Source organism: Sebastes umbrosus, chromosome 10 (genome assembly GCF_015220745.1).
Source record: "Sebastes umbrosus isolate fSebUmb1 chromosome 10, fSebUmb1.pri, whole genome shotgun sequence".
Classification (NCBI taxonomy): domain Eukaryota; kingdom Metazoa; phylum Chordata; class Actinopteri; order Perciformes; family Sebastidae; genus Sebastes; species Sebastes umbrosus.
The window spans coordinates 26,920,028-26,947,877 of NC_051278.1; the positions used below are offsets into that span (position 1 = coordinate 26,920,028).

General features: G+C 39.6%; 1 protein-coding gene across 2 annotated transcripts in view; it reads left to right on the forward strand.

The window, feature by feature from the left end:
• Positions 1 to 27,850, forward strand: part of hpse2 (heparanase 2) — a 62,259-nt gene that overhangs the window by 12,360 nt on the left and 22,049 nt on the right. For both annotated transcript variants that reach the window (XM_037781374.1, XM_037781373.1), the window contains exons 3-5: positions 20,795 to 20,964; positions 22,102 to 22,273; positions 26,463 to 26,510. In XM_037781374.1, coding sequence (XP_037637302.1) covers positions 22,122 to 22,273; positions 26,463 to 26,510 — 200 coding nt within the window. In that variant the 5' untranslated portion in view covers positions 20,795 to 20,964; positions 22,102 to 22,121. The remainder of the gene's footprint in view (positions 1 to 20,794; positions 20,965 to 22,101; positions 22,274 to 26,462; positions 26,511 to 27,850) is intronic.

The following is a 27,850-nucleotide window of genomic DNA, read 5'->3' on the forward strand; positions in this document are numbered from 1 at the left end:
AGAATGATTCCGGTCTCTTCCACACAGTGAGGCATACAGCTTATTAATTAAACACTGGTATCGGATCGGTACTCGGTATCGGCCGATCCCAAAAGCCCAGGTATCACCATCAGTATCGGGCCTGAAAAAGTCGGATCGGTGCATCCCTAATTTCAACTGCGAACGTTACTGTAGTATTTTTTGCATGGCGTACAAATGCCACGCAAATAGCCTTAAATGCGTCCTAAAGACATGCGGAATGTCTGTAATGTCGTGTTATTTATAGGTCTTCCCATGAGACCGGGTTGGCTGACCAATCAGAGAGACTGAGGGGGAAATGACACAAAGTTGAAGGTATTTTAAAAACCAAAAAGATTTCGGACTTTTGAGAAAACAGTTGAGGCTGGAGCCCCAGAAGCCACCCCCCGCTCCGCCCCTGATTTTTACAATATAACACAGAGTAGTAGAAGTAATATCAGACAACGGAGCTCTGTCAGAGTGTGAATACAATAAATCACATGACTTTATATCCTGTGTGTGTTTGGCTGAATTTATTACATGCCATTTCTTCAGTCTATCAGCGGTGATGTAAGCTCAACATGACAAACTCTTGATTGCCACATTGCCTGCTTTTTTTTTCTTCACTCATTCCACATGGCCTGTACAGATCCAGAAGTGTCTGTTTTTGCTTGATCGAAAGAATACCTAGAGTGTTTAAATCATGGATGGACATAACATGTAATTCCATGTGTTTGCAATATGCCCCGAGACAAGTGCCAGCAACCTGCAAACGAATGTCATTTTAATAGCCTGATGCATGGGAAATGTTTGAAAGCGGTCCTTTCTCTCTTATGATTGTTTGGCATGACATCTAACCTCCACATTTTTCCTCAGAACTCTAGAAAACATACGTTTTGTGTCAAATTTCAAATCAAGGCACCGTGTTCTTGACTTGCTCTGAGCCGCTTCGTACCAATGGGATGGACCTGTAGCAAGAATGCTGGTACTTCTTGAGTGTGTGTGTAATGTGTATGTGTGTGTGTGTCAGCTCTCTATGGGTCCAGATGAAGTTGTTATCCGGAGGGGAAACATGCCTCCTTCATTACCAGCGAGACACATTTTATTTCCTTAATTTGACTTTCAGGTTGTCATCCGTTATTTATGAGATTGCCCCGTGAGTGTGAGTGTGTGTGCATGCATGTGTGTGTGCCTGTCCATATGTATTCATTGTGTGTAAAGTTTGTACTGGAAGTAGGGGCTAGTGAGGGGTTAGGAAGCTGTAACCACTGTTTGGGGTGGTGATTTGACCTGGTGTTTAAGAATGTTACGCTAATGTTTCTTCTTTCAACTACTTACACTGGAATTTAACACACTCATTAGCGTCACACAAACGTTTGCAGCATTTCTGCATGCGGTTGTGTGGGTGTGCATGTTCAAAGAAAGGGTCTCCTTTTCCTTGTAGTGAGAGAATACAGTGTAGCCTATGAGCTGATCAGTCAGTTAGGATCAGAGGAGATTTTATTATTTATTTAATGAATAGAATAATACAATTCTTTGATGTTACATATATTTTCATATACAACTTTGTTTTCTTTGACTAAGATTCACTTGGGGATTTTTTCTCTGCACTCCTAGAGATTAAGTTTATTTAATACTTATTTGCAACAGCAGATTTGTTTAGCAAAAAACTAATGTAAATGTAATAATTTTTTCCCAGATGTATACTTTGCATCCTTTCTCTTTCTCCACTCTGTTCCTCATCTAGTTTGTATCCAACATGGTAGCTACGGCTAATATATTTCTATCATAGTTTGAATTATTTGTTTTGATCAAATAGATCGTTTCTTATCTACTTAGCTGAGGAAATGCCAGCCAGTGTTCAGCACCGAGGACATTCATCTCACTGTCAAACCCTCCATATATTACTGTAAACTCCAGAAAATGTTGCTTGCATAAGAGTTTGGCATGTTTCTCTTTTGGCCACTTGTGAATCCTCTTTAATTCTTCCCTTTTTTTCACTCGGAGCATATGGCTTGTTGGATTGTGTTGGACCTTGTCAGGGGCCATCTATCACTCCATGGTGTCCTGCTGAGCTGGAGATTTACAGAGCGGCTCTCAGCCCTCAAAATGGGAAAACAAGAGCGAGAGGGAACAAAGTTAGATTAAGAGAGAGGAGAGAGGGAAGGGAAAGGGGGATGGAGGGGGCGAGAAATTAAATAGCAGCGACAGACAGATGGGGAAAAAAAGAGGAGGCATGTAAAAAAGAAAAGAGAGAAACAAAAAAAACTAAATATGAAGATGACTAAACAACAAAAACTGTTTTCAGTTTTTCTCTGAACCAATCTTGGATCCAGCTCTGGCTATGTAGACCCGTCGACCCAGTCCACACCTGTGGTGTAAAACTGTGCCTTCAAGGTTGAGCAAAGCTGTAAGTGCTCAGGGTTCAGTAGCTTCACACTTGTTAGACTCCTTAACAGCCACAGGGCACAAATAATGTCTTCAGAGCTCTCTTAAGAAAACATCTTTAACAAAAAGGGTGTTTCCAAAGACCTTTCACAAGCCACTAACTGGGAAATTTGCGTCAATTTCTGGTTACCTCTGACACTAACAGATGGCAAACAGAACAGTGCATGTTTCATATTCATTATATAAAATGTGACTGAGTATACTTTTATTGTTTTTGGTGTATTTATATTTCATTAGATAAAAATATTATTCCCGGTTGCATTTATATCAAACCAACCATCTGATTTTCTCTATAAGACTGTATTAAACAACTTTTACATTGTTCTCTATGTAAAATCAACAAAGAAAAAAGCCCACAATAATTGAGAAAACGTGTCCTTCCTTGTTGGAGGTTTGAGAAAAAGACTAAAGCTCTACCTGCTCCAGAGGCACCACTCCTGGCTGTGACTGACCTCTGACCTCGACATGAAACGAAAACATGAATGTGCCTCAGAGGGATTTGTGAAGAAGCTACTTCCTCATTATTCTGTGTGTGAGATGGTGTCTGAAGAGCTCTGAAAACATCCGTATGTTACAACTCAAGAAAATGATGTTCATGACAGTAAAATACATTACTTACCAAGTTGTTTTTTTTCCTGCTGTGTCACCACAGCGTTTTGAAATATCCAAAAATAATATTTATGGAGATGGTGAATTCAGACACAATATTCATGAGGTGAGGACGTAGAATATACAAGATCGGGCATCATTGAGACCACTTTTTTTCCATCTCTCATACATCCTCACCATAGCGTCTTCAAATATCCCAAAATTCCATTATGAAGATGGTAATACAGACAGACAGACAGAATATTCATGAGGTGAGGATGTATGACAGAGGGAAAAAAAGTGGCCTCAATGATGCCCTATAACTTGTATGACTATGTTCTCCACCAAAGCTGCATTTAAGCTAAAATGAAGGACAACAACATGTTTCCTCCATTATAACTCAAATTGGTGCCTCACTGTGAGAATGACTGATGAAGCAACATCTCCTGACAGACCTGCAGGGCTTCTTTGTTGGCACTGTTCAGTCTTAACAATTGTGCTCATAATGAAGTGATTCTGCATTCAAAAAGGTTGTGATCAACATGCATTATTCAGTCTTGCAAAATCACCATTTGGAAATTTGCAAATTGAATAAATTGACACATTTATTCTTTGAAATTCTTGTCATGCATATGCAACATCATGCACAACTAGAGGATTCACATGGCTAACTGATGAGAAAAGCTGCATAAGTGTCTCAAATAATAAACAAGGGGGAGATACTGAGTCTAACGTTGCAATCCATTGCAAGTCAGAGGTCAATATTTTCAACTCGATATTCCCGATTTCCAATCTAAATGCATCCCAGTGCATCTGCTCGGGGAAACATGGACGCCCGCAGCAACTGGTGTTTGTATGGCAAGTGTCTGAGCTTCACAAGCATCTACAGAAGACCTAAATGAATTACCACAGTGTCATTAGCAAAGAGGAACGGTGTATAAAATATCCATCTTTAAATTAACGAGAATCCTGTGGGGGAATATTTCTGAAAATATATATTTTTTTCTATTTTTTGTTTTTATCAAGCACAAATCAACTGAATGGAAATAGCAGCTACAATGTTCTTACAGCACATTTCACAACATAAACACTACTACATAAAGTAGAAAAAATATGAAAAGGTAACGCACTGTGCGCCGCCATGTTGCTGTCACATCAGATATGTTTATGTCAGCGAACTTAGGCTAGATAAATCTTACCCGAGTTTCCGACTTGGAATTCCAACTTGAATGACCGTTCCCTTTTACTTTTCCGCATCGGATGTCTTTTTTTCCCCCCTTTATCAGCAAGTATTCAGCTCATGAATTGTCTTTCTTGCTCACCCCCAACATCAAACCTCTAATGCATCTGTATAAAAATCCAGGCAAGGACCTGATATCCTGTTTCCTTTTAGAAACGTCAACCCTACAGGTGCTCAGCTACCTTCCAAAACAATGACTCAGTGCAGACTTTGTCAAACAAATGACCAAATAACAAACAACCTTGGTATCTAAACAACATAATCCAGAGTTCCAGGAAACAGCTGAAATGTAAAGTCTTAAATGGAAACTGACTTCATGGCAAAAATGTCTCCTTGACATTTTTTGCTTTTTCGTTTGTTGTGAAAGATGCTGATTACTGAACAGATTTAGGTAGAAATGGATCACAGTGCGGCTTTCTTTTTTCTTCTTCTTTTTTTTACACTTGTTTGTGTCAGATGAAAAAATGTTGTAAACCGAAGTAAGGGAAGCACGATGGGCTGTGTGTTTGTTGGTCAGACAGAGTCTTGAAGTCAGAACCCACATCTCTGTCAGAGCCTGGGTGTTTGTTTGTTTGTTTGTTTGTAAAACTTAAAAAGGGTGCTAGAAACTTGGCCGGACACATATGGAAGCCAGTTTAGGCTTGGCTGTTAGGATGGTAACCTACTTTACTGAGACCAACAGATAGCGGTTTGGCTACATCTGAAGATCAGTCACCTCCGAAATGTTTATTGGCTCATTAGAGGGGTAATGGAAGCTTAATGTTAGATGTGTGATCAAATTGTTTTCTTTCGCATTTGCCAAAGTTTCTCTTTGTTTCTGTTTTTGTTAATTGGCTTAAGTATCCAGTAATTGGTGCCTTGGGTTTTTATTTGGAAATTTTATTAGATGCCGGCTGATGTATGGTTACAAGATGACAGAGAAAATATGTAAACTTTTTTATGGGCTTTCATCACTTAAGCAGTGCAACACATTTAAAACATAAAGTGATGGTACGCGTCCTTCATCCCTGACGCATTAAAATCCAAAAGGACCCAGTAAACTCATTGTTGACACGTCCAGGAGACGCACCCTTTTTTTTCCCTGACAATGCTACATTGTGAACAAAAAATCCAGTTGAAATCATAGAAATAAACAAAAGAAACCTTGCTGTCAAAAAAAACCCTCCACCAATTGGTCACCATTTTCTGACCATCTGAGCATCGATCTTGTGCAAACGAAATCCGGTGTTCATAGTCTCAATCATCCCGGGAGAGACTACATGCCTTTGCTACAAGATCAATCCTCGCTGCACAGATTTCATTTCATCAATCAAGGCTACAAACTTGGTATTGGTAAATAAACTGACGTGGCCACTGATCGATGCTGTATTCACTCATGTCGCTGATGATGCAGTGATGCTTTACCGTCCAGGGGACGCGCCATGTTGAAAAAATATTTTCACCGGCCACCATTTTCTTAACGTCTGCGTATAAATGTTTTGTTCATAGTCTCAATAAGTGAAAGGGAAATGTAAAAACTCTTCTCAGAAAGAAAGAGAATAAGCATATTTTTCAAAATGTTGACCTATTAAATTTAAACAGTAGCTTAATTAGAGTTTTATGGTATTTTTAATGTTCTTTTAAGATTCTGAAAAATATAGAATTATATATATTACAAAATATAGATTTGAATATAAAAAATATATATTGATATTCTGATTTGGTAAGATGTATATATAATATATAACATCAAACATGTTAAAAAAAACACAAACTTTATTGGGGTCAACTCAATTTCTCTGGGACCCACTCAAATGGGACCCACTCACATGATCACCTATGGATCCCAGGGACTCGGTACATTGAAAAGTAAATCACTGAACATATTTAATTTATGTCTTAACTATACAGCTGTTTATGTGTCATAAAGAAATAAAGAAGGATGGAAGAAAGAAAGAAATAACTAGACTAGGCTCTTGACTGGGTCTCATGCACTGAGGCACCTCTTATAGCTGGTTGCCCTCCAAGCCCCTGCACTCTGAAACTCTATTTCAGTATGTTATTGAAGGAATTTTATGAGTTCATAAGTGTGTAATGAAATTTGCCTCGGTCAGAGAAGTGAAGCACGGAAAGGAAAAGTGGAATTGAATGTTCGGTGGTATTTTCCTCAGAGCTGCATTCCCTGAGGGAATGTACAGGACTGCTTGCAGTGGCCCAGGCAAGAGGAGGCCAAGTGAAACCTTTGCCTGAGGTTTTGAACCTCTGCTTTGAATGGCAGGAGCCGACACCTCTAACCAGGAGCAGATGTTTGGCTTGGCTTGGCTTGGCTTGGCCTGGTCCTTCCCCTGGCAGAGTAGGAAACCCGGGGTCTGATGCAGCAGCATGCCCCACTCACAACGCTAATAGCCTGGCGCTATATCACTTCTTGTTCTCTCCGTGGTGAACTCTACTGCCTTCAAAATCCCTCACCGTAGGTCCAGAAAAGGCTGAGCCAAGCCAACGAGAACTCCTACACATTGAGCATCTCAACACTGAAGTGATGCTGCAGGTGATTTTGTTGTAATGTTGGACAACTGATAGATTCACCATCATTTTCTTCCAGTCTATTGTGAGCTACTGTTGTGTAGCACTTAGGTATAATTCAACCAGGAGTTTCAAAATAAGAGAGATGTTTTGCAGCAGGCAAACACTGGCAAAAGTTGTAAACTGCCATTAATCATCATTCATCATTCGCGTTAACACTAATTTGTTTTAATGCCACTAATTTCTTTAACGCATTAACGCAATCGATTTTTCAGGCTCAGTTTTAGCTACAGCTACAGTGAAGTTATCATATGACACTAGAAAACCCTGAGGAATCCATTGGTGCCAACCATGTCTTACTAACTTGTTGCAAAGGAGGTTAAATAACTCTCCAAGCTTGCGCTAAATTTTGGCGAGGAAAAACTGGCAAGGCCATTTTCAAAGGGGTCCCTTGACCTCTGACCTCAAGATATGTGATTGAAAATGGGTTCTATGGGTACCCACGAGTCTCCCCTTTACAGACATGCCTACTTTAAGATAATCACATGCAGTTTGGGGCAAGTCATAGTCAAGTCAGCACACTGACACACTGACAGCTGTTGTTGGGTTTGCCATTTTATGATTTGAACTTATTTTTTTATGCTAAATGCAGTACCTGTGAGGGTTTCTGGACAATATTTGTAATTTTTTTAAGTTAATTCATATCCAATAATGAATACATTATAAACATACATTTGCATAAAGCAAGCATATTTGCTCATCTCCATGTTGATAATAGTATTAAATACTTGACAAATCTCCCTTTAAGGTACATTTTGAACAGATAGAAATTGTGTGATTAATTTGCGATAGATCACAATTAACTATGGACAATCATGCGATTAATTGTGATTAAAGATTTTAATCGATTGACAGCCCTAATACGTATATTATATGACATTTTACAAGTTACACATTGGAAAGTAAGAGTGAATCTAAATGCAAAAGCTGAGCTTAGCAGCAAGTTAGTGCCGTCTAATCCAAGGTCTTCATACACATTTATTTAAAAAAGGATAATAAAACTCACAGAGATCATCATTAATATAAAAATGTTGAATAATCTGCTGGATTCAGGTGATTCAGATGTTTTGTTCATTTGTTGTAAACAAATATAATACTGCTGTCTCCATTGTTTAACAATGTTAGAGAGCAGACATGTCTGAAGATATTACAGAACACTTTGCCTTTTCATCTTCTAAAACCTCTTCTGAGGTTCTTATCCTCCTAACATGAAACATTTTTGAAATCCTCCAGATGTAACCTAAACATCTTACTCTTACCAGATGTGAACCAGCTTCTCTGCACTGATTTAAAACCCTTGAAAATGGAGACTAGACTATAAATAGACTATTTATTGAATTACCAGAAAACATGCTACATTGTGATATATATTGTTATCGCGATATGAAATGACCTATACTGTGATAGAAGTGTTTGGCCATATCGCGCAGCCCTACTGGCTCGTACATTTTCCTGGTGTCACCTGCAATATTTTTGTTAACTCCTTTTACAAACTTGCAAGATGTCCATGTTACGCTTCTAGTCTGTAGATTTAGCTTTAGTCAGATAGCTAATTATTGTGCTCCATTTTCAGCCCCAGCTCCTTTCTTTACAAACTAGAACACATTTGAACAGAGACTTTAATATTGAAGTATATCCAAGTTATATTTTCTATCATATCACCACAAACATCCTGAGGAGATGCCTCTTGCTGTTCAATTACATTCACTATTGTTTTTCATTGTCAGAGCAGAATATTTTGTAATGGTTAACTAATCCATGACAGAAACTTGAACAAATGGGTGTAATTTAACATAAAAGCACTACATTGGTTTCATTGGTTTGAAATTTAAAGAACTCCATTGGGTTTTCATGGGTACAATACTGTTTAAATTAGGTTTAGATCAAATCAATGAAACAAATAAATACTAAATGTGCGTTTATGATCTTGCAGTAAAGATTTGACAGACCAGTGTATTTTTTGGGGGTTTCCTACAGTGGGTATAAATTAATTTGTATTTATTTGTAAAACTGAAAAACAATCTGTGTGGGATTCCTCTGAAACCTTTTAGCATACAATATGGTATTTGTATAAGTTGAAAGCACGACCGCAAGTGTTAAAGCACTAAAGCAGAATGCCATTTTTCCACACATCAAACATCTAAACAGACTAATTGACCAACACACAATAATAAAACAAATCAAACTCTCTCTTGCGTGCAAAGCAAACCTCTGCCAACATGTCTAGTGAAGATGGAAAGCACAAATGGTGAAAAACATTTTTTTCAAATGTGGAAATGGGCTCAAATTCTCATAATGCAGCTTTATGTGCTCGACAGACAGGATCAGGGAAACTCAGCAGGAGCTGATGAGAAGACAGCTTTGAGACTTTGGGAGATATTTGTTAAGGTGAATGGCCATTCCCTTTCACCATAAACATCTGGCAGGAATATCCATCACAGTCCTGGGACGTATCCCAGCTTTGTCCTAACGAGCAGTTGCTGCAGAAACTCAAATGGGACTTAAAAGTTAAGAGTTATGGGAAGAGAGACGGTCCGACTGGCTGAGGCAGGTGCCCCCTGTAGTGTTGGTCCGACACTGGCCAGCATTTCGGAGGATTGATGTGATGATTTTTTTCTTTCTTTCTTTTTACATGACCTGCATTGCTCTACCGCCAAATCATTACTATACCAACGTGATAATGAAGTAAAAGCATCACTTAAAATTAAATTTTACTAATTTAAAGCCTTGAAAATTGTTCTTTGATCATCCCAAAACTGCAAAATTAGCAGATTTGCATTGATAGTTCAAGGATTACAAGGATTTATTACATGCAGATGCATCAGAAAAATGTGAATTACAAATAAATTATACCTTAAGAAACTTAAATATGAAAATCTGGCTATTTTACATGTTAAAGGCCCGTGAATACAAATGACCTCCTTGGCTTAAACCCATTGGCAAATGTTTGGTCACATTTGTACAGGTATTATCCGAGAATTATTACATAAATTTATAAAATGTCATTCCATCAATCTTTCAATTATATTTAATTAGGTTCAATTAGGTTAATTATATTTAAATTACAAAATAACAAATAACTTAGACTAGTAGTCAGTGTGGGCAATACACTACATAGTAGCATTCTTAAAACATTGTGTAACCTTTCCCAGCATCTGATATTATCAGAGTATAATTATATATAAAGCTGTTGTAATGCAAGCTGATGATTCTATAGCTGTTTAATCTGGCTCTGCTCGTTTAGCTGAAGACACAACCTCCAGTTTAACTGAAGCATAAGTAATGTGTGTGGATATAGTTTGAGAATGGAAGATGATTGCTGTGATTATGGTGATTATTCCAGCAGTGAAAGGGAGTCTGGGATACCGTGTGTTTGCTTTGCTGCCCGGCTTGGGATCTGGTCTTCATAACCCTCATCCATCACACGGCCCGGGATCAAAGATACCCTTCTTGAGCTGGAAATGTAGCAGATGTCCTAAATACCCCATAAACAAATGTTTTGTTTGCCCTTGGTTTGCCAGTCTTACGATTTTTGAACATGATGAATTTCAAGGTGTTAAAAGAGGCATTTGTTAAGAGCCTAAAAATGTTCCTCCTGCGGATGAGTGATCAGTGATCTGTGCCGTGTTTACAGCCTAAGCAGGTGTTTCGTGGGAAGGGCTGCAGACATTGTTTTAAGTCCAAACTCTTTGATGGTTCAGAGGCAGTAAAGCCCTGGGCTACTCTCCCTCATGTTGCACTCTGTCTGCCCGCAGGAGTCTTGTTTCTCTGCAATTACAGAGCAATCAGAGCTCAATTACAGCATCAGCAGAGGTGTGTGACGAGATGGCTAACCGGATAAGAGGTGGACGCTTTACAACCGCCCTCTTTGGAGGTGACAGTTTTGCTAATCTCTGGTAGTAAAAATGTCAGGTGTGGCCCTCATTTCCGTATATTTAACGGCTCTACCTTAATGTCTGGCACACTAATCCCATTTTATGCGTTTAACGAGATGCTGCAAACAGAGAACTACTGGCGATACAGTATATTGTTCGAACCCCATCTACTGGACTTCAGGGAGTTTTTGTTTTATGTTCCAAAAATATATTTCCTTATCAAGAGCTTGAAAGCTTTCTTTGCATCAAGTTTAGCCTGTAACGTTGTTGAAAAGCTTAAAAACTTGCTTAAAAAATGATGCTTATGAGAACGGTGAGAGTGAATTAAAGGACTACAGTTGTGGACAATAAAACCAAAATAATAAGCTGAAAGATACAGTGTTAATTTTGGCAGCTAGTCTTAGTCTTAAGACGAAAATGCTTATTAGTTTTAGTCACATTTTAGTCATTTTATCCTTCATAGTTTTAGTCTTGTTTTAGTCGACGACAACTCAAAACGTTTTAGTTCAGTTTTGGTTGCCGAAAAAGTCATTCAATTTTAGTAAACTTTTAGTCCAAATGTTTTCTCTCTTAATTGTGTCAGCTATTTTCAAATGTAGTCTTAGTCTAACTGCCCTTTCACGTAGAACGCGTTTTGCACTGCGCTAACCGCATTCAAAGTTGAACCTAGTTGAGCGAGCTAAGCGCTCCGCCAGCTGCACTTTACTCAGCGCAGCAAAAAGCTGTTGTTGTGCTGCGCAAGCCATTGGAAATAATCGGTTTCAGTGCGCAGTGGTGCCGTTGCAGCGCTCTGTGTAAAAGGCCCTTTAGCCCCGTGTCAAATGTACTTATTTAGTCATCAGATTATATTGAACATTTTGGTCTATAGTCTAGCCAAACCAATAATTTTGTCATTTAAGTCTAATTTATTTTACATAAGATTTTATCTTATCATTATCTGATGTAAAACACAGGTTAAATGATTAAGAATGTAGCTTTGCAGTCAGTTTGAATCCTCCTGATTGCGCTCATTAGTGATGCGCGTTTCAGTCGCACCCACCTGGCCCGTTATGAGAGCCAATCCGCCCGCCGAACATGCAAAGGTATGCGTTCATCAACCACCCAAACCTGACCAGCAAACTGCAGCTTTATGCATTATAGTAACACAATATTGTCAGGACTGAGGACACAGAGACGGACTGTTTGAGAGAGCGAGAGAGTGACAGACAGAGGGGAGGGGAAGAGAAGGTGGAAGGTGACGAAAATAAAGAGAGTTTTTGTTAATTTCTTTATTTTTTAAACTAAATTTTAGTCTTGTCTTTTTTTCGTCTACAATATTGCATGTTTGATAGCGTCACTGTTGGTGTTTATTGACCATTTGACATTGTCTTGTCTTAGTCATGGTAAAAAAGGTCGTTGACGACCGTATTTCGTCATAGTTTTTCGTAAACAAATTTAACACTGGAAAGATGCTATACTGTAACGCTCTGTAGAGCTGAGAGGAGCTGCAGAGGTAGTGATAATTCTTTGTGGGTTCGTCCTTATGATCGCTCCCTTTCATAGTATACAGTATATAGTCATTTAATCCATTGTTGATATGAAATATTGATAAGTGCAGCTTTAAGATTGTTCTGTTTAAATGGCAAATGGTATAGTCCTTATTCTTCAACACCACTGCAAACAAAATACTGTCTGTCCTTGGTTTTTCGTTACATAAGTTTGTTTACATTTTGTCTTATGCGCCCTGCCAGCTCAGCTGTCAATCAAATATTTACAGCGGACCGCCCACTCAGAGGCTTGAATGTTAAAGGAGCACTTCTAATTTATCTCAAAATATCTTTTTTTAAAACCATCCTTTCAATAGTAAGATGATGTTAGCAGTCACTTTCAAAATCCCTTTGACAGAGATGAACCTTCAGTTAAATTCATGAGTTACTAAACAGCCTGTCAGTTTATAATAACAGGATGATTCATAAACAGTTTTAGCTCGTGGTAACGACTGTTAAATTCATTCTCCTTTGGATGTGTTTGGTTGTGGTTTGTAGGTAGCTGCGCAGCGCAAACAAAGAGAAGAGACACGGTGTTGTTCCTCTCCTGGGAAACGAATACTTCCACACACCTTGTTGCTTCACAAGCCAAACACAGTGAGGTCATTAGTCTCTAAAAAGCGTACTTTTCTCATTAGGGAGTGATAGACAGCGACCATTGCCAAACAGATGTGAAAACCACTCACACCCCATACACATTTCCCTCACACCCTGTTCCCCTAACAAGTGGTTTGAGTTACATGGCCCGACGCCAATGAAAGGCAGTTGATGTTATTTTGTCCACTTCTCTGTCTTTGATTTGTTGTCTGTTGCCTAGGCTGAAGCACATACACACACACATGGAGCAGCAAAGAGTGGATGTACTTCACATAGAGAACAGTGTATGTTAACATACCGCTCATCTTACTCACCAGCTCTGTCGACTCGCTCTGCGTCTCCTTACAGTGGGTACACAGAAGAGGGCCACACGCAACTCTAGTCACAGCAAATTCACAGATTGAGGTAATCTCTCTCACACTCTTGTTTCCACACACACGCACGTGCGCACACAAACACACCGGTCCCCCCCTCTACTAACAGAATTGAAAACAGGTGCCCACCACATATCTTGCATTCTTCCAAAATACAAAAGTGGTTTGACCTGAATGGTTTCGCTGGAGTGGAGCCATCCTGTATGAAGGAAGAGTCCGTGTGTTGTGTGTTGTGTGTTGTGTGTGTGTGTGTGTATGTGTGTGTGTGTGTGTGTGTGTGTGTGTGTGTAAACATGGAGGCGTTGGGTTCTGTGCAACACGCTGCTGGAGCAGCACAGACTCACAATATATTGGAACCACATTTCTCCCTCTGCGCAACCCTAACATGCAGTGTCAAGTTAACGTCGGGAAAGTCGCAGATACGCCATGCGAACATAGCAAACCACCGCATTTAATAGCTTTCGATACAGCGACCGTAACAGTATACCGGTCTGGCTTTGACCGATACGGATGAATGATCAAACTGCATCGATAGCAGTTCTTAAACTTTTGGCGATCTTTTTTTTTTTTAAATTGCGAATTGGAAACGTCAGTCTTGAGATGACCTTGCTTCAGTCACAGTGTTCCTGCAGCCACAGAGGGTCTGGTTAGTGGAGGAACTGGGCCAATGAGAAACAGAAGGCAGAGAGTAGACGACTCAGTGGAGCTGGTGGAGAAAAGAGATTGAAGCCAGGATATAAGAGTTGATGATAAATGCACCGCACTTGGGTTTTCCTGGATATTTACTCCCAAATCTTTCATGACTGGTGATGCCGTTTGTCTGCGACTGCATGTGTGTGCACGACGCACGTGGTGTGTGTTAAGTATGAATGTGATGTTACTCGTCAAACCATCTGGTAAAACCTTTAATACTGTCATCAACAATTGTTCCCAGCATGTTGAGAACAATTTGATGGATGGACAGCCTGAGAGTAGCCGTTTACACCATGCCTTTTCCACTGAGGTCACAATGCATATTGAGTGTCTGTGTGTTTGCTTCACTGCCCACTTTAAGCCGAAGTAATGTGAGTTGTTACAGCTGACAGAGAAAATTACCAGCATCTACGCTATATATATGGGAACAGTGTAATGGTGTAATTTCATGCACGTGTCTTTTTTGCCTCCGAATCAATGCTTTTAATCCACAAAGTATGAAATTATGATCACAAATTCAAGGTCATTTTGCCTTAAGTCTGTACTTTGACATATGTTCTTAGATCAGTGTGGACACTTGCAATGGATTTTCAGAGCTCTGGAAGCTTTATTGCAACATGTGCATCTTCATTTATGGAAAAACACATTGTGTCCATAAACAGGAAAAAGGGCTCAGAATTAATTTCTCTAAACAGCCTTCTGCCCTGTCTGCACATGTCTCTGGAGGATTCGGTTTTGATTTGGCTTTTAAAGCAAGCCAGAACTCAGCTCCAGTCCCGTATGTGGGTGTGTGTGTGCGAGCGTGTGTGCGCGCGCGTGTGTGTGTGCGTGTACTACCCAGACTGATTTTGATGGGACTAAACATCCAAATTGACATTTGCTGTGGAAGTAAGCTGCGTCTGGCAGCGAGTCATTATATTTCTGTATTGAATGAAACTGGAGACAGAAAACATAGTTTCTGCTGCACTGCCTATTTTCTCTTCCAAGAATGTAAATATGTATGGGGAATGTAGGAATATATCAGCATTTCTCAACTGAAATTTTGAAGTCCAAGACAAGAATTGTTTTCATAAATCATCTGAAATTAGAGGGAGGAAGTGTAAGAATATAGTGTTGGCTGTGTTCATTTTCCTCACAGAGGGATATTTCACAAAGCAAGCTTGAATGGATGCCAGTTGAATTATTAATATAACAAGACCAGGTTTAAGGTGACCATGCCCGACTTTTTCCCTCTCATGAATAAAGAACTGTAGGCTATTGTCTGTCAACTGACAAAATCAAAAAAACAAAACATTTACAGTTAATTGTGTAAAATGTATTTTACGATTGTGGATTTAAATATATTTCTCTATTTAAGAAATCCCTTAATTTACTACTACACCCTTACATTTTAGTTTGAGCATTTATGCATTAAGGCAACCCTTACAAATGAGGTACAATCCATGCCACAGTAGACTCACTTTACAGCGAGCTAAAACAAAAAAGATGTTGCTTCAAATTTAAAATTGTCAAACTTTTGGCCTGCCTCCCTTTTTCTTGAAACATCGTGAAATGAAATGTGAATGTGAATGTGTGTGCAGTTGGCAGTTGATTCATAACACAGCGTTCCACATGAAGGGCAAAAGGTCTACTTTTGTGGTTGACTGTAACAATTTCAAAATGTGTCTATCTCTTCTCAACCTGCTTTTCATAACTTAGTAAAGTGAAGCCGTTTTTCAATCTGAAGACTTTTCAAAGGTCCCTAAACAGGTCTGTCTCATAATAAGTAACAGCGCAATGCAGTTCCTTATTTAATGATGACATATGCTGTGATTTAAAGTGATTCTTATAGCTTAAAAGCAAAACAGATCTGGGAAGCAAATCACTGGCATATATTTTTGTCCAGTGATATGACCTTTCTGGGCAGAGATTCACAAAGTGCTAAAAAGCATAGTCAACACCGCTCCACAGGGGCTGGTTACTTCCTGAACCCCCCATGATACAGGAGTGGATAGCTATAGTAAATTACATGTATGTTATTTTTTCATTGTCTTCAGAAAGATGTGTTTCTGGACCAAGTGGGTCAAATATGTAAGGTCCTTACGGCCGGATATTGTGGAGGTATCGAATGAATGACCCTGTAATGTTGTCTTAAGCCCCCTTTCACACAGCCTGTTCAAGGCGGGATTGTCAGTCCCACAGTTATTCTGCCTTGCTGTTTTGTATGAAAGGTACTCGAACCGATTAAACAATTACCAAAATAGTGGGTAATTAAATTGATAGCCCCAAAATAAAAAATAAAAAAGTAAAACAGATCACAACTTAAAGTGGCAGTTGGCAGTATATATTTTTGGCATCATAGGCAAAAATTCCATAAAAACCTTTCAGCATATTGTAATTCAAGTGTTCTGAGAGAAAACTAGACTTCTGAACCTCCTCATGGCTCTGTTTTCAGGCTTTAAAAAATCCAGCCCGTGACGGGAGACTTTGACCAATCACAGGTCATTTCATTGAGAGATCGTTCCTACTGGCTGTGCTCCGGTCATGTGACCAGAACTTGGCGTTCCTTCAACAGATTTCACAATGGCCGCTGCGTCACAAACTTTCTTATTTTAAAGCTAAACAGTACAGTACAAGATGATTCTGAAAACATTTGTGGACAGAAATAGACATTACAGTAACATAATATTGATTCATATTTGATCAGCGCTGCCTAGTTTGACCGTTTGGTCGGAGTTCGCGAGTGATTGACAGCCGGCTCCCATAGACAGCAGATGGAGTGAAGACCTCAGATCAGCTCTGACTGCTTGTTTTCCTCCGATCTGTTAAATCTTGCAGATGCCGTTAGGAGCACCGGAGGACACAGAGGCACATGATTTTTTTCAGGATACCTGTTTCATGTACTACTGTCACTATGTAGTAACCGTTTTATAAAAATAACTTTTTCTAATCATATTTGCTCCAATCTCGCCTACTTCAGCTTTAAAGCTGCACAAGGAGAGACTTGTCATGTAAAAAGACACCTGTCTTGCCACCCAACACTCACTCAATAAAGGCGCAGCTACAGAGAAAAGTGTTATTTTATTGAAAACTTCAGATGGGTGTCTGGTTCGTGTGGGTGGTATATAAACCAGCTAAACACTGTTTGTGTGAGTGAGTCCAGTGTGCGTATACCTACGTGTACCTCAGTGTTTGAGGGAATATGCAGAGCTGCAGAAATGAGGCATAACACTGACTGATGCTGCCGGCCTCTCTGCTTCACAGAACTGGCTTTTCTATCAGATAGACAGCTTGACAATATCCAGACCCCGCTCTTTCCGCTACACACAAAGGCACGCCAACACACGCACACACAAGCACACACACACACACATGCATGCACACAACTGTTTTCTGGGTTTGTTCTGCTTGTTTCTGGCTGAACTGTTTGTAAGATGAAAGAGAAGTTTGTAGCCGAGTGAGTACAGTTAAGTCTGACCTCTTAGACAGGCTTTCATTGTGTTATGTGTAATTGAGAATTGTGAGACTCATTTTGCAACATATTACAACATAAGAAGCTGTCATTCTCAAAAAAACAGCAAACTGAATAATGATGTTGACTCAGAGAGATCATTCAATGTCACTGGGATGAGCACCATTTGTTACTGGCTTGATACTTCTAACAGAGGTAAAAGAAATTTCGTGTTGGCTTGATTTATTCTCAATGTCTGTGTTTGTGAAACAGTAGATCATTTGTATTGTTCCCATTTGGAAGAGTTATTTTCCCATTAAGTGCTGCTACAGTATTTCACCTTAAATTCACCATTCGCCATCATATTTCATTGAATCCTGTCCTTTTCTTCTTTACACAGATGTGATAGTAACAGCTCTCACACACACACACACACACACACACACACACGGTATGTGTGCATGTGCATACACACACAGATTGACAGTGTTTTTGGTAATGTCATTACACTCGTCTGACTGAGATCACAGACTTGTAGCTTCAGGGCTTTCTAGTTTCTGCATAGGAGCTCTTTCATGTTTGGCCTTAGTGATCTGCAGATTTCCTGACACCAGGAGGGTGAATCTCCCCAGCATCCTTTTCTCTTTGGAAGAAAAGCATATGATGTGTTACTCTTGTTGGGCGATAGACGAGAGCTCGGCTACACTGGCCAGTAATACTATACTTCCTCCTCGGGCTAGTAGCTGTTGTTAGTGCGTGCAACCGAAACAGAAACCGGCTAACTGAGGATTAACCACCATTAAAAGGATAGACCGTTCCCAGGGATTTTTACTATTGTTTGTCCTGTTTACCCAGAATGAGACAAACGTATGGCTAGCTGTAGCTTAGCTTAAGTGTGTACCAGCTCCTCTGAATAACGTGGAGAGCCCAAAGTGACGTCTTCAAATGTCTTGTTTTGTCCAAATCTGAAAAAGATATTCAATTTGCTGCGACCTGAGAATGTGTTAATTTTTTTGGACTATTTTTGCTTTAAAAACGACTTAAACAATTTATCAAAATAGCTGCAGATTAGACTACTACATGTAATGATTGATGTATTCATAACTACTAATTTAATTGATATTAACAATTTAAGGCTGCAGCTAATGATTATTTTCCTTGACGTTGTATTTTCTCAATTAACCGATTAGTTGTTTGATTTATAAAATGTCAGAAAATGGAGAAAAATCTTCATCAGTGTTTCCCAAAGCCCAAGATGATGTCCTCAAATGTCTTGTTTTGTTTCACAACTCAAAGATATTCAGTTTACTGTCAGAGAGGAGAACTGATTAATCAGTTATCAAAATAGTTGGCAATTAATTTAATAGCTGACAACTAATCGATTAATCATTGTAGCTTTATGACAAATACATTAAATTATTTAACCTCTGATCCACTTCCTGCTTACAAGCACTACCTTTGACCTCATCATTCAGCGTACCTTTAAGTTGCAAAGACAGAAGAGAAAGCCCGCTATGAGTTTGTCTGCCGCTGTTTAAGTAGAATCAATAGTCAAATTCCCCAGGAACCAAACTGACACATAAACGCGTAGACGTTTATTTATTCGTGCATGCTGGTCGTAGACCTGCCGGCAGAAAAACAATATTTTTAGCAGCTTGGGGCATCTCGTGATGCCCTTATGATGTGAGTGCAGGGCTTCTAGCTGCGTCTTGGAGCGAGGCTGCTGGTCGCCTTCTGCTCAGATCTCAGGTGAGGAAAGACCTGGAATCACTCATCCTGACAGCCACATCTGGCGTTACTTTCTCTGTCCCGTTGCCCTCGACTCTGTTCCTGCAAACAGACACCACTCTGATTTAACCACAGAGGGAAGGAGTTATGATAATAGCGGTTATGATAATAACATTATTGGTGGTTATTAATGAGATGGAGAACAGTTTACTCAGGAGACATACACTCCCGAAGAGCACGGTGTGTAATACAACCATTGTTACTGCTCGCATTTCTTTTTGTTTTCAGGCTTTGTCCTGCTGTTGCTTGAAAGCCAATGAATGCCAGGTGCAACAAGCAGTCTCTCTGTTCTCTATATTTGCTCTGTGGATTATACATAACCACTGCTCTATTGGAAATAAAGACTTACAGTAGATGCTGAATAAAAAAACATATTTCGCTGAAGCATGACTTAATAGGCATTGTTCAGTGTTCCAATGTATTCTGACTTAAAGCCAGACGTTTGTATCTCTCACATCCATTTATTAAATATTATGATATTAGAGAAGCTCACACCTTTTATATGACCATAACAGCTAAAACATGTATTCATAATAATAATAATAATAATGATAAGTATTCCAGGTTGGCAAGCTCAGACAGTGCCAAACCCACAGTTGAGGGCAAACTCTTGCCAGAACCAGACCGGCACACAGTCTTCATCTGTTTCCTGTTGAACCTAGGAAATAAGGGTCGGGGTAATATTTACATTAATGGAATGACTCCAAACAGATTCAATTTCAGTACAAGAGGTATCCAGGAGCAGCCTGCAGTCAGTCGCACATTAAAATATAAACAAACACTTTAGGGCACTCTCACCATATGCCAGAATCAGTGGTAGGGCCCTCATCCTTTACTGCCCAGTGAGAATAATGTGTTTTGATGGAGACAGCAGGCATAAACGTGAGTGAGTAGTCAGCTGCAGAGGAACAGCAGGAGTCCATGATGGGAAAATCAGTCTTTCTGGATTCTCACTGAATGTTGCTGAAGACGCACAAACACAAAGTTCAATACCTGGCACATGACAACTGATTGCAGAATATGTCCCAGCGGTAGCTTGCAGTTTATCCAAAATACAGTACACGCAAAATTTCCATACACATTACTGCTGAGAAATGTAATCCTCTTAATTGTATATGTTACAATTTACTGAGGTTGGAGAATTTAGAAGAAGCCTGTTTAAGAGTCACATTGTTTGTTTAAATGGACAAACCCAGTGTTTTTCCAATAAATGTTTTACTCTTTCTCAGCATTGAAACCTGCAGAGTGTTTTATAACACAATACACATTGTTAATTAGATTATAACCAGACATGTTACGTGATGACCTAATTGTTTATGTGACGATAACCACTTTTATTTCTGTTAAGAAGTTGTGCACAATCTTAATAAAAACACAACTTTTAGTTTGTGCTCAAAAGTGAAAACTGCTGTTTATCATATCTGTTTATATTCCCTTCACTTGCACAAAAAAAAGAAAGAGAGCTGCAAATATCGGAGGTTATGGTACAGAGAGCACCATAAATCTAGTTCCAGATATGGTTGTAGAACAATAGCGGAAGATTCCTACAGTACATGTACATGCGAATCAGTAGATCAATGAGTTCCACATGGTCTCTCCATCATGTTCGTCATGTGAGTCCAGGTTCGTAAAAAAGAATCAAAGTTACAACTGCTTTGTGGGTTTCTCCCAGCCAGGTCTTTAGACAAACTGTACAACTTTGCCGACTGTGCTGGTCTGCACCTGATCCTGGGGCTCAACGCGCTGCACAGAAACCCAGACAACTCCTGGAACACGTCCTCCACCTTGAGCCTCCTCAAGTACGGCGCTGGCAAGAAGTACAACATCTCCTGGGAGCTGGGCAACGGTCAGTACAGCTACACACCACATGCTGCCTACTAAAGAACATGACGTTTTTTTGTGAAGCTGATGAGGTGGTGGGTCTCTGTTCCTTAAACTTACTGGAAACCCTGACACTCAGAAATATTGAATGAGCACTTTAACAACTTGTACATGTCACCTCTAATAAATAATTAACATAACTTCAATGAAGGACTTTCACTTTTAATTAAGGATTAGTCTAATAAAGTACATTTTAGACCAGAATTATTTTTTTCTCCACTAAAGCTGTGCTATGAGAAAGCAGTTTACTGGTTATAACAGCTTTGATGGAGACATTATTTAGATAGTGAGCTGTAAGTGAGAGTCCAGCAGTTTAAGGGTTAATATGAGGGTTCATTCAGGGATGAAAGGAACTGTTAGTCCTCATGTCATCCTAACCATCTGTGTTCCTGGGGAGCTGCAGTGGACACAGAGCCCTGTGTTTCCCCGCTGCACATCACTTTGTATTTTCTTTTCATTTAATCTGCAATATAGCTCACAATAGAAACTCTTTATTTTAGCCTAAAAGCACCATGGAAAATCCATTGATTGAACCATGTGAAAATTTTGGTGAGGACTTGAACCGTAGCAAAAGTAATCCGTTCAAGTAAATCACCCAGACAGTGCAGGCACGGAGGGAATTTGTAGAGGTTGAATGAGCAGATGATCCTTTGAAATTTGCCAAGAATATTTTCATTATAGTTTTTAGGAATACAGCACGGACACAGCTATGTACACACACAAAACAGGCATATTGAAAGTTTTATTTTAAAGCTCAAAAAACCCTGATACTGATAATCTTAAATTTCTAGATTAGTTTAAAAGCAGTGGGCCTGCAGAAGTTTAGTTTTCCTCCGTTAGGGGAAACTATCTTCCTCATTCTCTTTGTTTTACTGATTCTGCAAGGCCACCCTGTGTGCTTGGACCATTCTCCTGACACCGAGACCATCTGTCTGTATTACTGCGAATTGCCCAATTATCCCTTTTTCTAGTGGCTGTTGGATACTCTCTAGGAGAGCAAGATCAGGCTACAAGAACAACAATATTCATGTCCACTTCCCCACTGTTGCTTGTATAAACTCCATCTATCTCTGGCTCAGTGTACTCCATCTCCTCTTCCCAGAGCCTAACGCCTACCGCAGCATGGTGGGTCGTTCGGTCAACAGCACCCAGTTGGCTCAGGACTACACCAAGCTGCGGACCCTGCTGCAGTCCGTGCGCTACTACCACCGAGCTCACCTCTACGGCCCCAACGCAGGACGACCCCGGAAGAACGCCATCCTGCTGCTGGATGGGTGAGTCAGCAAGTAAAACATTGATATGGCAGGATTCCTGTCCGTGTTAGGCTATCCTGCTGGAAAAAAAGGGGTAAGGCAGTGGAAAGTATGCTGCAGCGGTTTGGGACTTTTATTGAGCTTCACTGTGTTTAATGTGCACCCACATACGCACACATTGTAGTAGTGTTCAGTGTTTATGGATTTCCACTCTGCAGGTTTCAGCGTCTCAGCTCCAGTTATACTATGTCAACCTAAATAAAGTGTCATCTGATTGATAACGTGACGGCGCAACGTCCCACCTGCTGGTTTTACCCAGAAGCTTCGGTCTGACTCTAACAGCCCTCTCTCAACTGCAGCCTGTCCCCTCCTGATATTGTAATGTCATACTTTGTAGTCATACCTTTACTGCAGTAAACAAGACCATACAGGCAGCTTTGTATTCTGCTTGTTACCTACAAGTCAGTAATACTTTACTGTTACCATACTACCTACCTTATACCTTTTTCAAAGGCGAACATAAGTTTTCAGATCAACTTCTTATTTTGCGGGCAGCTATATTAGTTATATCAGTTATATTATTTCCACATGGTAAAGCAGTTGAAAGGAGGGTCTTTCAAGGCATTCGAGAGCTTGCAGTTACAAACATTGCAGTCACAGGTTACGTTTTTTGGAAAATAAAACACAGAAGACAAACATTGGCAACAAAAAAAATTATAATATTAATTAGGTAGCGTTTTAGTTTTTTATGTCAGAGTCATGAAATTGACTGACAAAAGTTTAACACAGGTGCTGATCATATTAACTCTAACCACAAACCTCTGATTAACTGCGTATCAGACACTGAATGTAGGTATGCAGGCTACTTAGTTTGTTAAAAACTCCTCTCAGACAAAAAAATGCTTTCTCAGTTCTGTTGAACAAATAGATGACGTCATCTCTCAAACATATTCATCACTTCCCAAAAAGTTATGCCTTTCTGAGCTTTTCTGTCTGTTGAAATGGAAACAAACTTGACTAAAATGGATGCGTCAGTGGCCCCGTACAACAAACACAGATTGAATCAAACATCGATGAATATACACACAACTCTGTCATTGTTGGACGATCCAAATAAAGTGTGACCTAATGAAGAGTCTGTTTTTTCCCTGAATAAGAAAAATACCTCAACATAAAACTAAATGTTATCTTAACAAGTGATAACACTTTACTTGAACTCCCAAATTTAGCTTTTATAAGCAGTATGTTAACAGTTAATAAATAGTGATTTATGATTGAATAATTTATCAAATGTTTATATAGTGTTTTAAATGCTATATAGGGGGCATTACCAAACACATTAATTTAAAGATTAAATACATTTAGTGTGTAATAAATCTAAATTTTCACATACATGACAATGTTGATGATATTGTGTTCATGGCAAGGTCTAGTAGATTTTGCTCTTAGCCATTGTTGAATAAATACAACGCAGTTATACATTTCATGCTTTTTGAGGAGACAGGTTCACACAGAGCAAAGCTACTATGCAATGTCTATGAAAAGCTGCTTTGATTCTGCGGCAAAGTCCGGCCAAACAAAAGTTGGGAAAAGTTTAACTTTTAGCCGCAAAGTTCAGCCAGACTACCCACAGCCAATCAGTAAACAGATCGCTTGACTCCTGTGATATGTTGACCTAAATTAGAAAGAATTTCTTCCCGTCTGAAACACATGAACACAGAACACAGAAAAATGTAATTATTGTAGCGAGCCGCACTTTGCCGCTGCCTGATGTGAATTTGGCTTTAGAGTTGGCAACCATCAACATTAAACTTTCTGTTCTGGGTGGCTGAAATGAAGCTGTAATCAATCTACTTGTCTGTCACAAGAGATTTAAGAGATGTTTTTTACACAGGTAACAAGACAATTAGAAGTGACGGAGTGGAGATGGAATATATAGCTCTGGCTTTAACTGGCAATGTTAGATAAACAGGGATCATTCAGCATTCCTTTGAACCAAAATAGAGTCCATAAAGTTAAACTAATGTGTGCTAAAATTGTGTGCGCGTATGCAAGTGCGCATGCAGATACATACACAAGAGGAACAGTTTAATGCTTCAGTATATCTCAGGCTGAATCTGTCTCCAGCTCCTCTCTGTAACCACACACATTTTGACAGGTAGTTGGAAGACAGAGAAGAGAGAATAATTTGATATGGGTCTCCCTCCTCTATGTACTTGAGCTACTTACATCACTGAAACCATTAGGAACTGCTGTTTATCTCACCGAGTACTGACGGTTCAAATTTACTCAGAAATAAAAGGTGCGTGTTTGTGCGCATGTGTGTATGTGTGTGTGCCGTACGGTTCAGACTGATTTATGAGCCGTGGACTCAGAGTAAAGGGAGGATATAGAAGATGAGTGGTGAGAAGAGGAGGAGGAGTGAGAGGATGAAGAGGAGAGAGTTGGAGTACCAGCAGGTCACGGGTGACACATTTAACGACGGGGTGATTCTTGTGTGTTTGACACTGTTACGAGGGGGTGGCTCTTGTGTTTGACAGCCCAACTACTCTGCTGCTCTCAGGAAATAAGATGAATTAGACACTGAGCTGCTCAACAGTCCAAATATCAGAGCTGGACAGACTAAACAAGCCAGAGCAGTGAAAGTTTAGAGACACACATTTGGGCATGTCTGACAAGCTGCGACTCCCAAATATGGAGAGATTTGGGTCAGGTAGACTAGGAAACACACAGAGATGCGAAAGCTCAGGAGGAGGAAGGCAGACAGCAGGAGGGACTGTGTATATGTTGTGTTTGTGTACAGGAGTTTGTATTTAACTAACTGAAGGCAAACTTTACAGGCTGCAGAAACTGCCCCAGAAAACACTTTAAGTGCTGTTAACTGATTTTTCTCTTTTTTTATAGTTTGCATGTTTCACCATCTTACCTAAAACACTTACTGTGAAGTCGCGTAATAGAATTAACACTACACATTTTTCCTGTAGATTTACATACTGTATCAACCTCCTCAGAGATTGAGTAGAGTTATTTTGCTCTTGGAAAACTGTTTTATATACTCGGCATAAACTGGATAGAATTCTTGCTTCCTGGTTCAACATGAACCTAACATACTTAGTAGCGTGGTGCACACGTACAGTTTTTTTTTGGTGCAATGGACGCATACAATTTACATTATTGGTGAATTCATCTTTGCTTGCACTTTCCAAATAATTTGGGATCAAACAAGGATATGTTGACAACCTGTATTGCACCCTGTCTCTGTGCCTGCCTTAAAGGAACAGTGTGTAATGTTACAGGAGATCTATTACCAGACATGTAATATAATATTCATAGCTATGTTTTAATTTTGTGTATAATCAGCTGAAACTAAGAATGATTGTATTTTCATTACATATCTACATAGGGAGCAGGTCCTCTTCACGGAGTCCGCCTTGTTGCTCTGCCATGTTTCTACAGTAGCCCATAACAGACAAACATAACACTGGCACTAGAGAAAGCCTCTCACGTTTTTATGTTACCTGAAGGTCACCGTAGTTCTCTGACACGCTTGTGAAACTGTGGTAACGTGAGCCGCAGAGTGCAAAACCGTGGTACCGCCAGTTGCCGTCTGACTTCCGTTGCTCCTGAAGTTGTGTTATTACGGTAAGGATGGCCTCTAAGCGAGGCGAACAGTGTTACCATGGTTTTGCACTATGTGGCTCACGTTACCTCCGTCTTTGAAAGGGAGGAGTGAGTGGAGGGGTACTCAGTTAGTTGCAATCTGCAACCACACCACGCACAACCAGACTCAGGGACAGCTTCATCCCACAGGCCATAAGACTGCTGAACTCTTTAGCTCATCACTTTATTTACCTTATATACTTTACAAACTGTTACACCTCTGTGTATACTGTATATATATACATATTTACTACTTCTCTAAACATACTACATTCCTGTCTACACCTCTGTATGTACTGTATATTTTTAGTACTTCTCATTGTTACATACTACATTCCTATTTACACCTTTGTGTACATATATTACTTCTCATCATGCATATGCATACTACATCCTGTTACCATACACTGTACCTTTAAAGGTTTTTGCAATAGTTCCACACGTTAAGTTGGTGGGTAAAATGTTAAATTAATGGCCATAATTGTGAAAATAAATGTTTGAAGAAAATGTGTCACTCCGGTAAACATAACTCTTTTTTTCTGACTTTCAGGTTCATGAAGAATGCTGGCTCTGTTGTAGATGCAGTTACGTGGCAACAGTAGGTATTTTACCCTTTTTTTCTATTTTATTATTTTGTCCGTAAGAAAACCCCAGAATCAAGCTGCGATCCTCTAAAACAGTAGACTACTAACCATAAATCTAACAGCACAGGCCATGTTGTGTTTTTGTGCCATTATCACCACATCGCGTGTGTGCAGTAGCCAGTAACAACCACTATTAACACTGTTACTGAGAGAGACTGATGCATTATGTGGAGAACTTGAGCCTGTAAATGGAACAACAGGAAAAAGAGCCTGAGAGAGTGTCTGTGTGTGTTAAATTAGTAACACCTGCCATTTGTCTATTGCACATCCTGTAGGAATGCATACAGACATACAGTATGAATGGTTTGATCTTTTTCCCCATGTTTTATCAGTCTCTCTTATGTTAAACTTGTACAAAAGACACACCCACTATAAGCTCAGAAAAAACCCTGTGTGACTGAGTGAGTGGTCATTAAGGTGAAGGTCAGGTCTAATTAGGAGAAATTAGAAGAAACGGAAGGAGGCAGGGCTGTCAGTAAGGCTTAGAAAAACACCACCCACACTGTTAAAATCAAACCATATGCTCTGGCTCATTCCCTCTGTCAATTAGCCCGTTTTACACTCGAGATCCAGATTCCAGTCTAACTAGCCTGCGTGACAGCAACTCTGACCTCTACAAAAGAAGCCAAACGTATAAAAGTGGAGACCACTAATTAACGCGTCTACGACACCGGTTTTCCTCCACTGCAGCTGGTTGTTCTGAGTCAAGCACAGTAGGTCGGAAACGCAGTGTTCATTATAAACTGGTTTAGAGCATCATATGGATTTGTTAGAGAGTGTCTGTCTGTGGCGTACGGTCAGAGGTTGGAGCTTGTGGTGATGAAACATGTTGGCTATAAAATATTTGTATACGTTCAGATCACGAAACTTTGATATGTGGTTTGCATTATGTTATGATGTTTTTTTCACAACATTGTAGTTTGACATTTGCAACATCTTGTCTCAGTTACTGCTTATCCGTTTTTGGATTCACCAACAAAACATAATATATGTAGTCATTCTCTTTCTGTTTCTCTTTCCATCTTTCTGCAATATTAGGTTATCTTTCCTAGAGTGTGCCCATTTTTTCCATAGTTGTTTGCCTGGATGTCTGGATGCACTTTTTTTCTAGTCAGAGCACATTAACCTAACCCAGATATTTTTCACGTAAGGGTCAATTTACCCGAATTATGAAAAAACATGTTCTCACTTACCTCTAGTGGCATGTATCCATGCAGACTGTTTTGTTTTTGTTTTTTGTTGTTGTTTTTTGGTAAAAGTTTTGAGATATAGGCTCCAAGATTTCTGCCTCCCT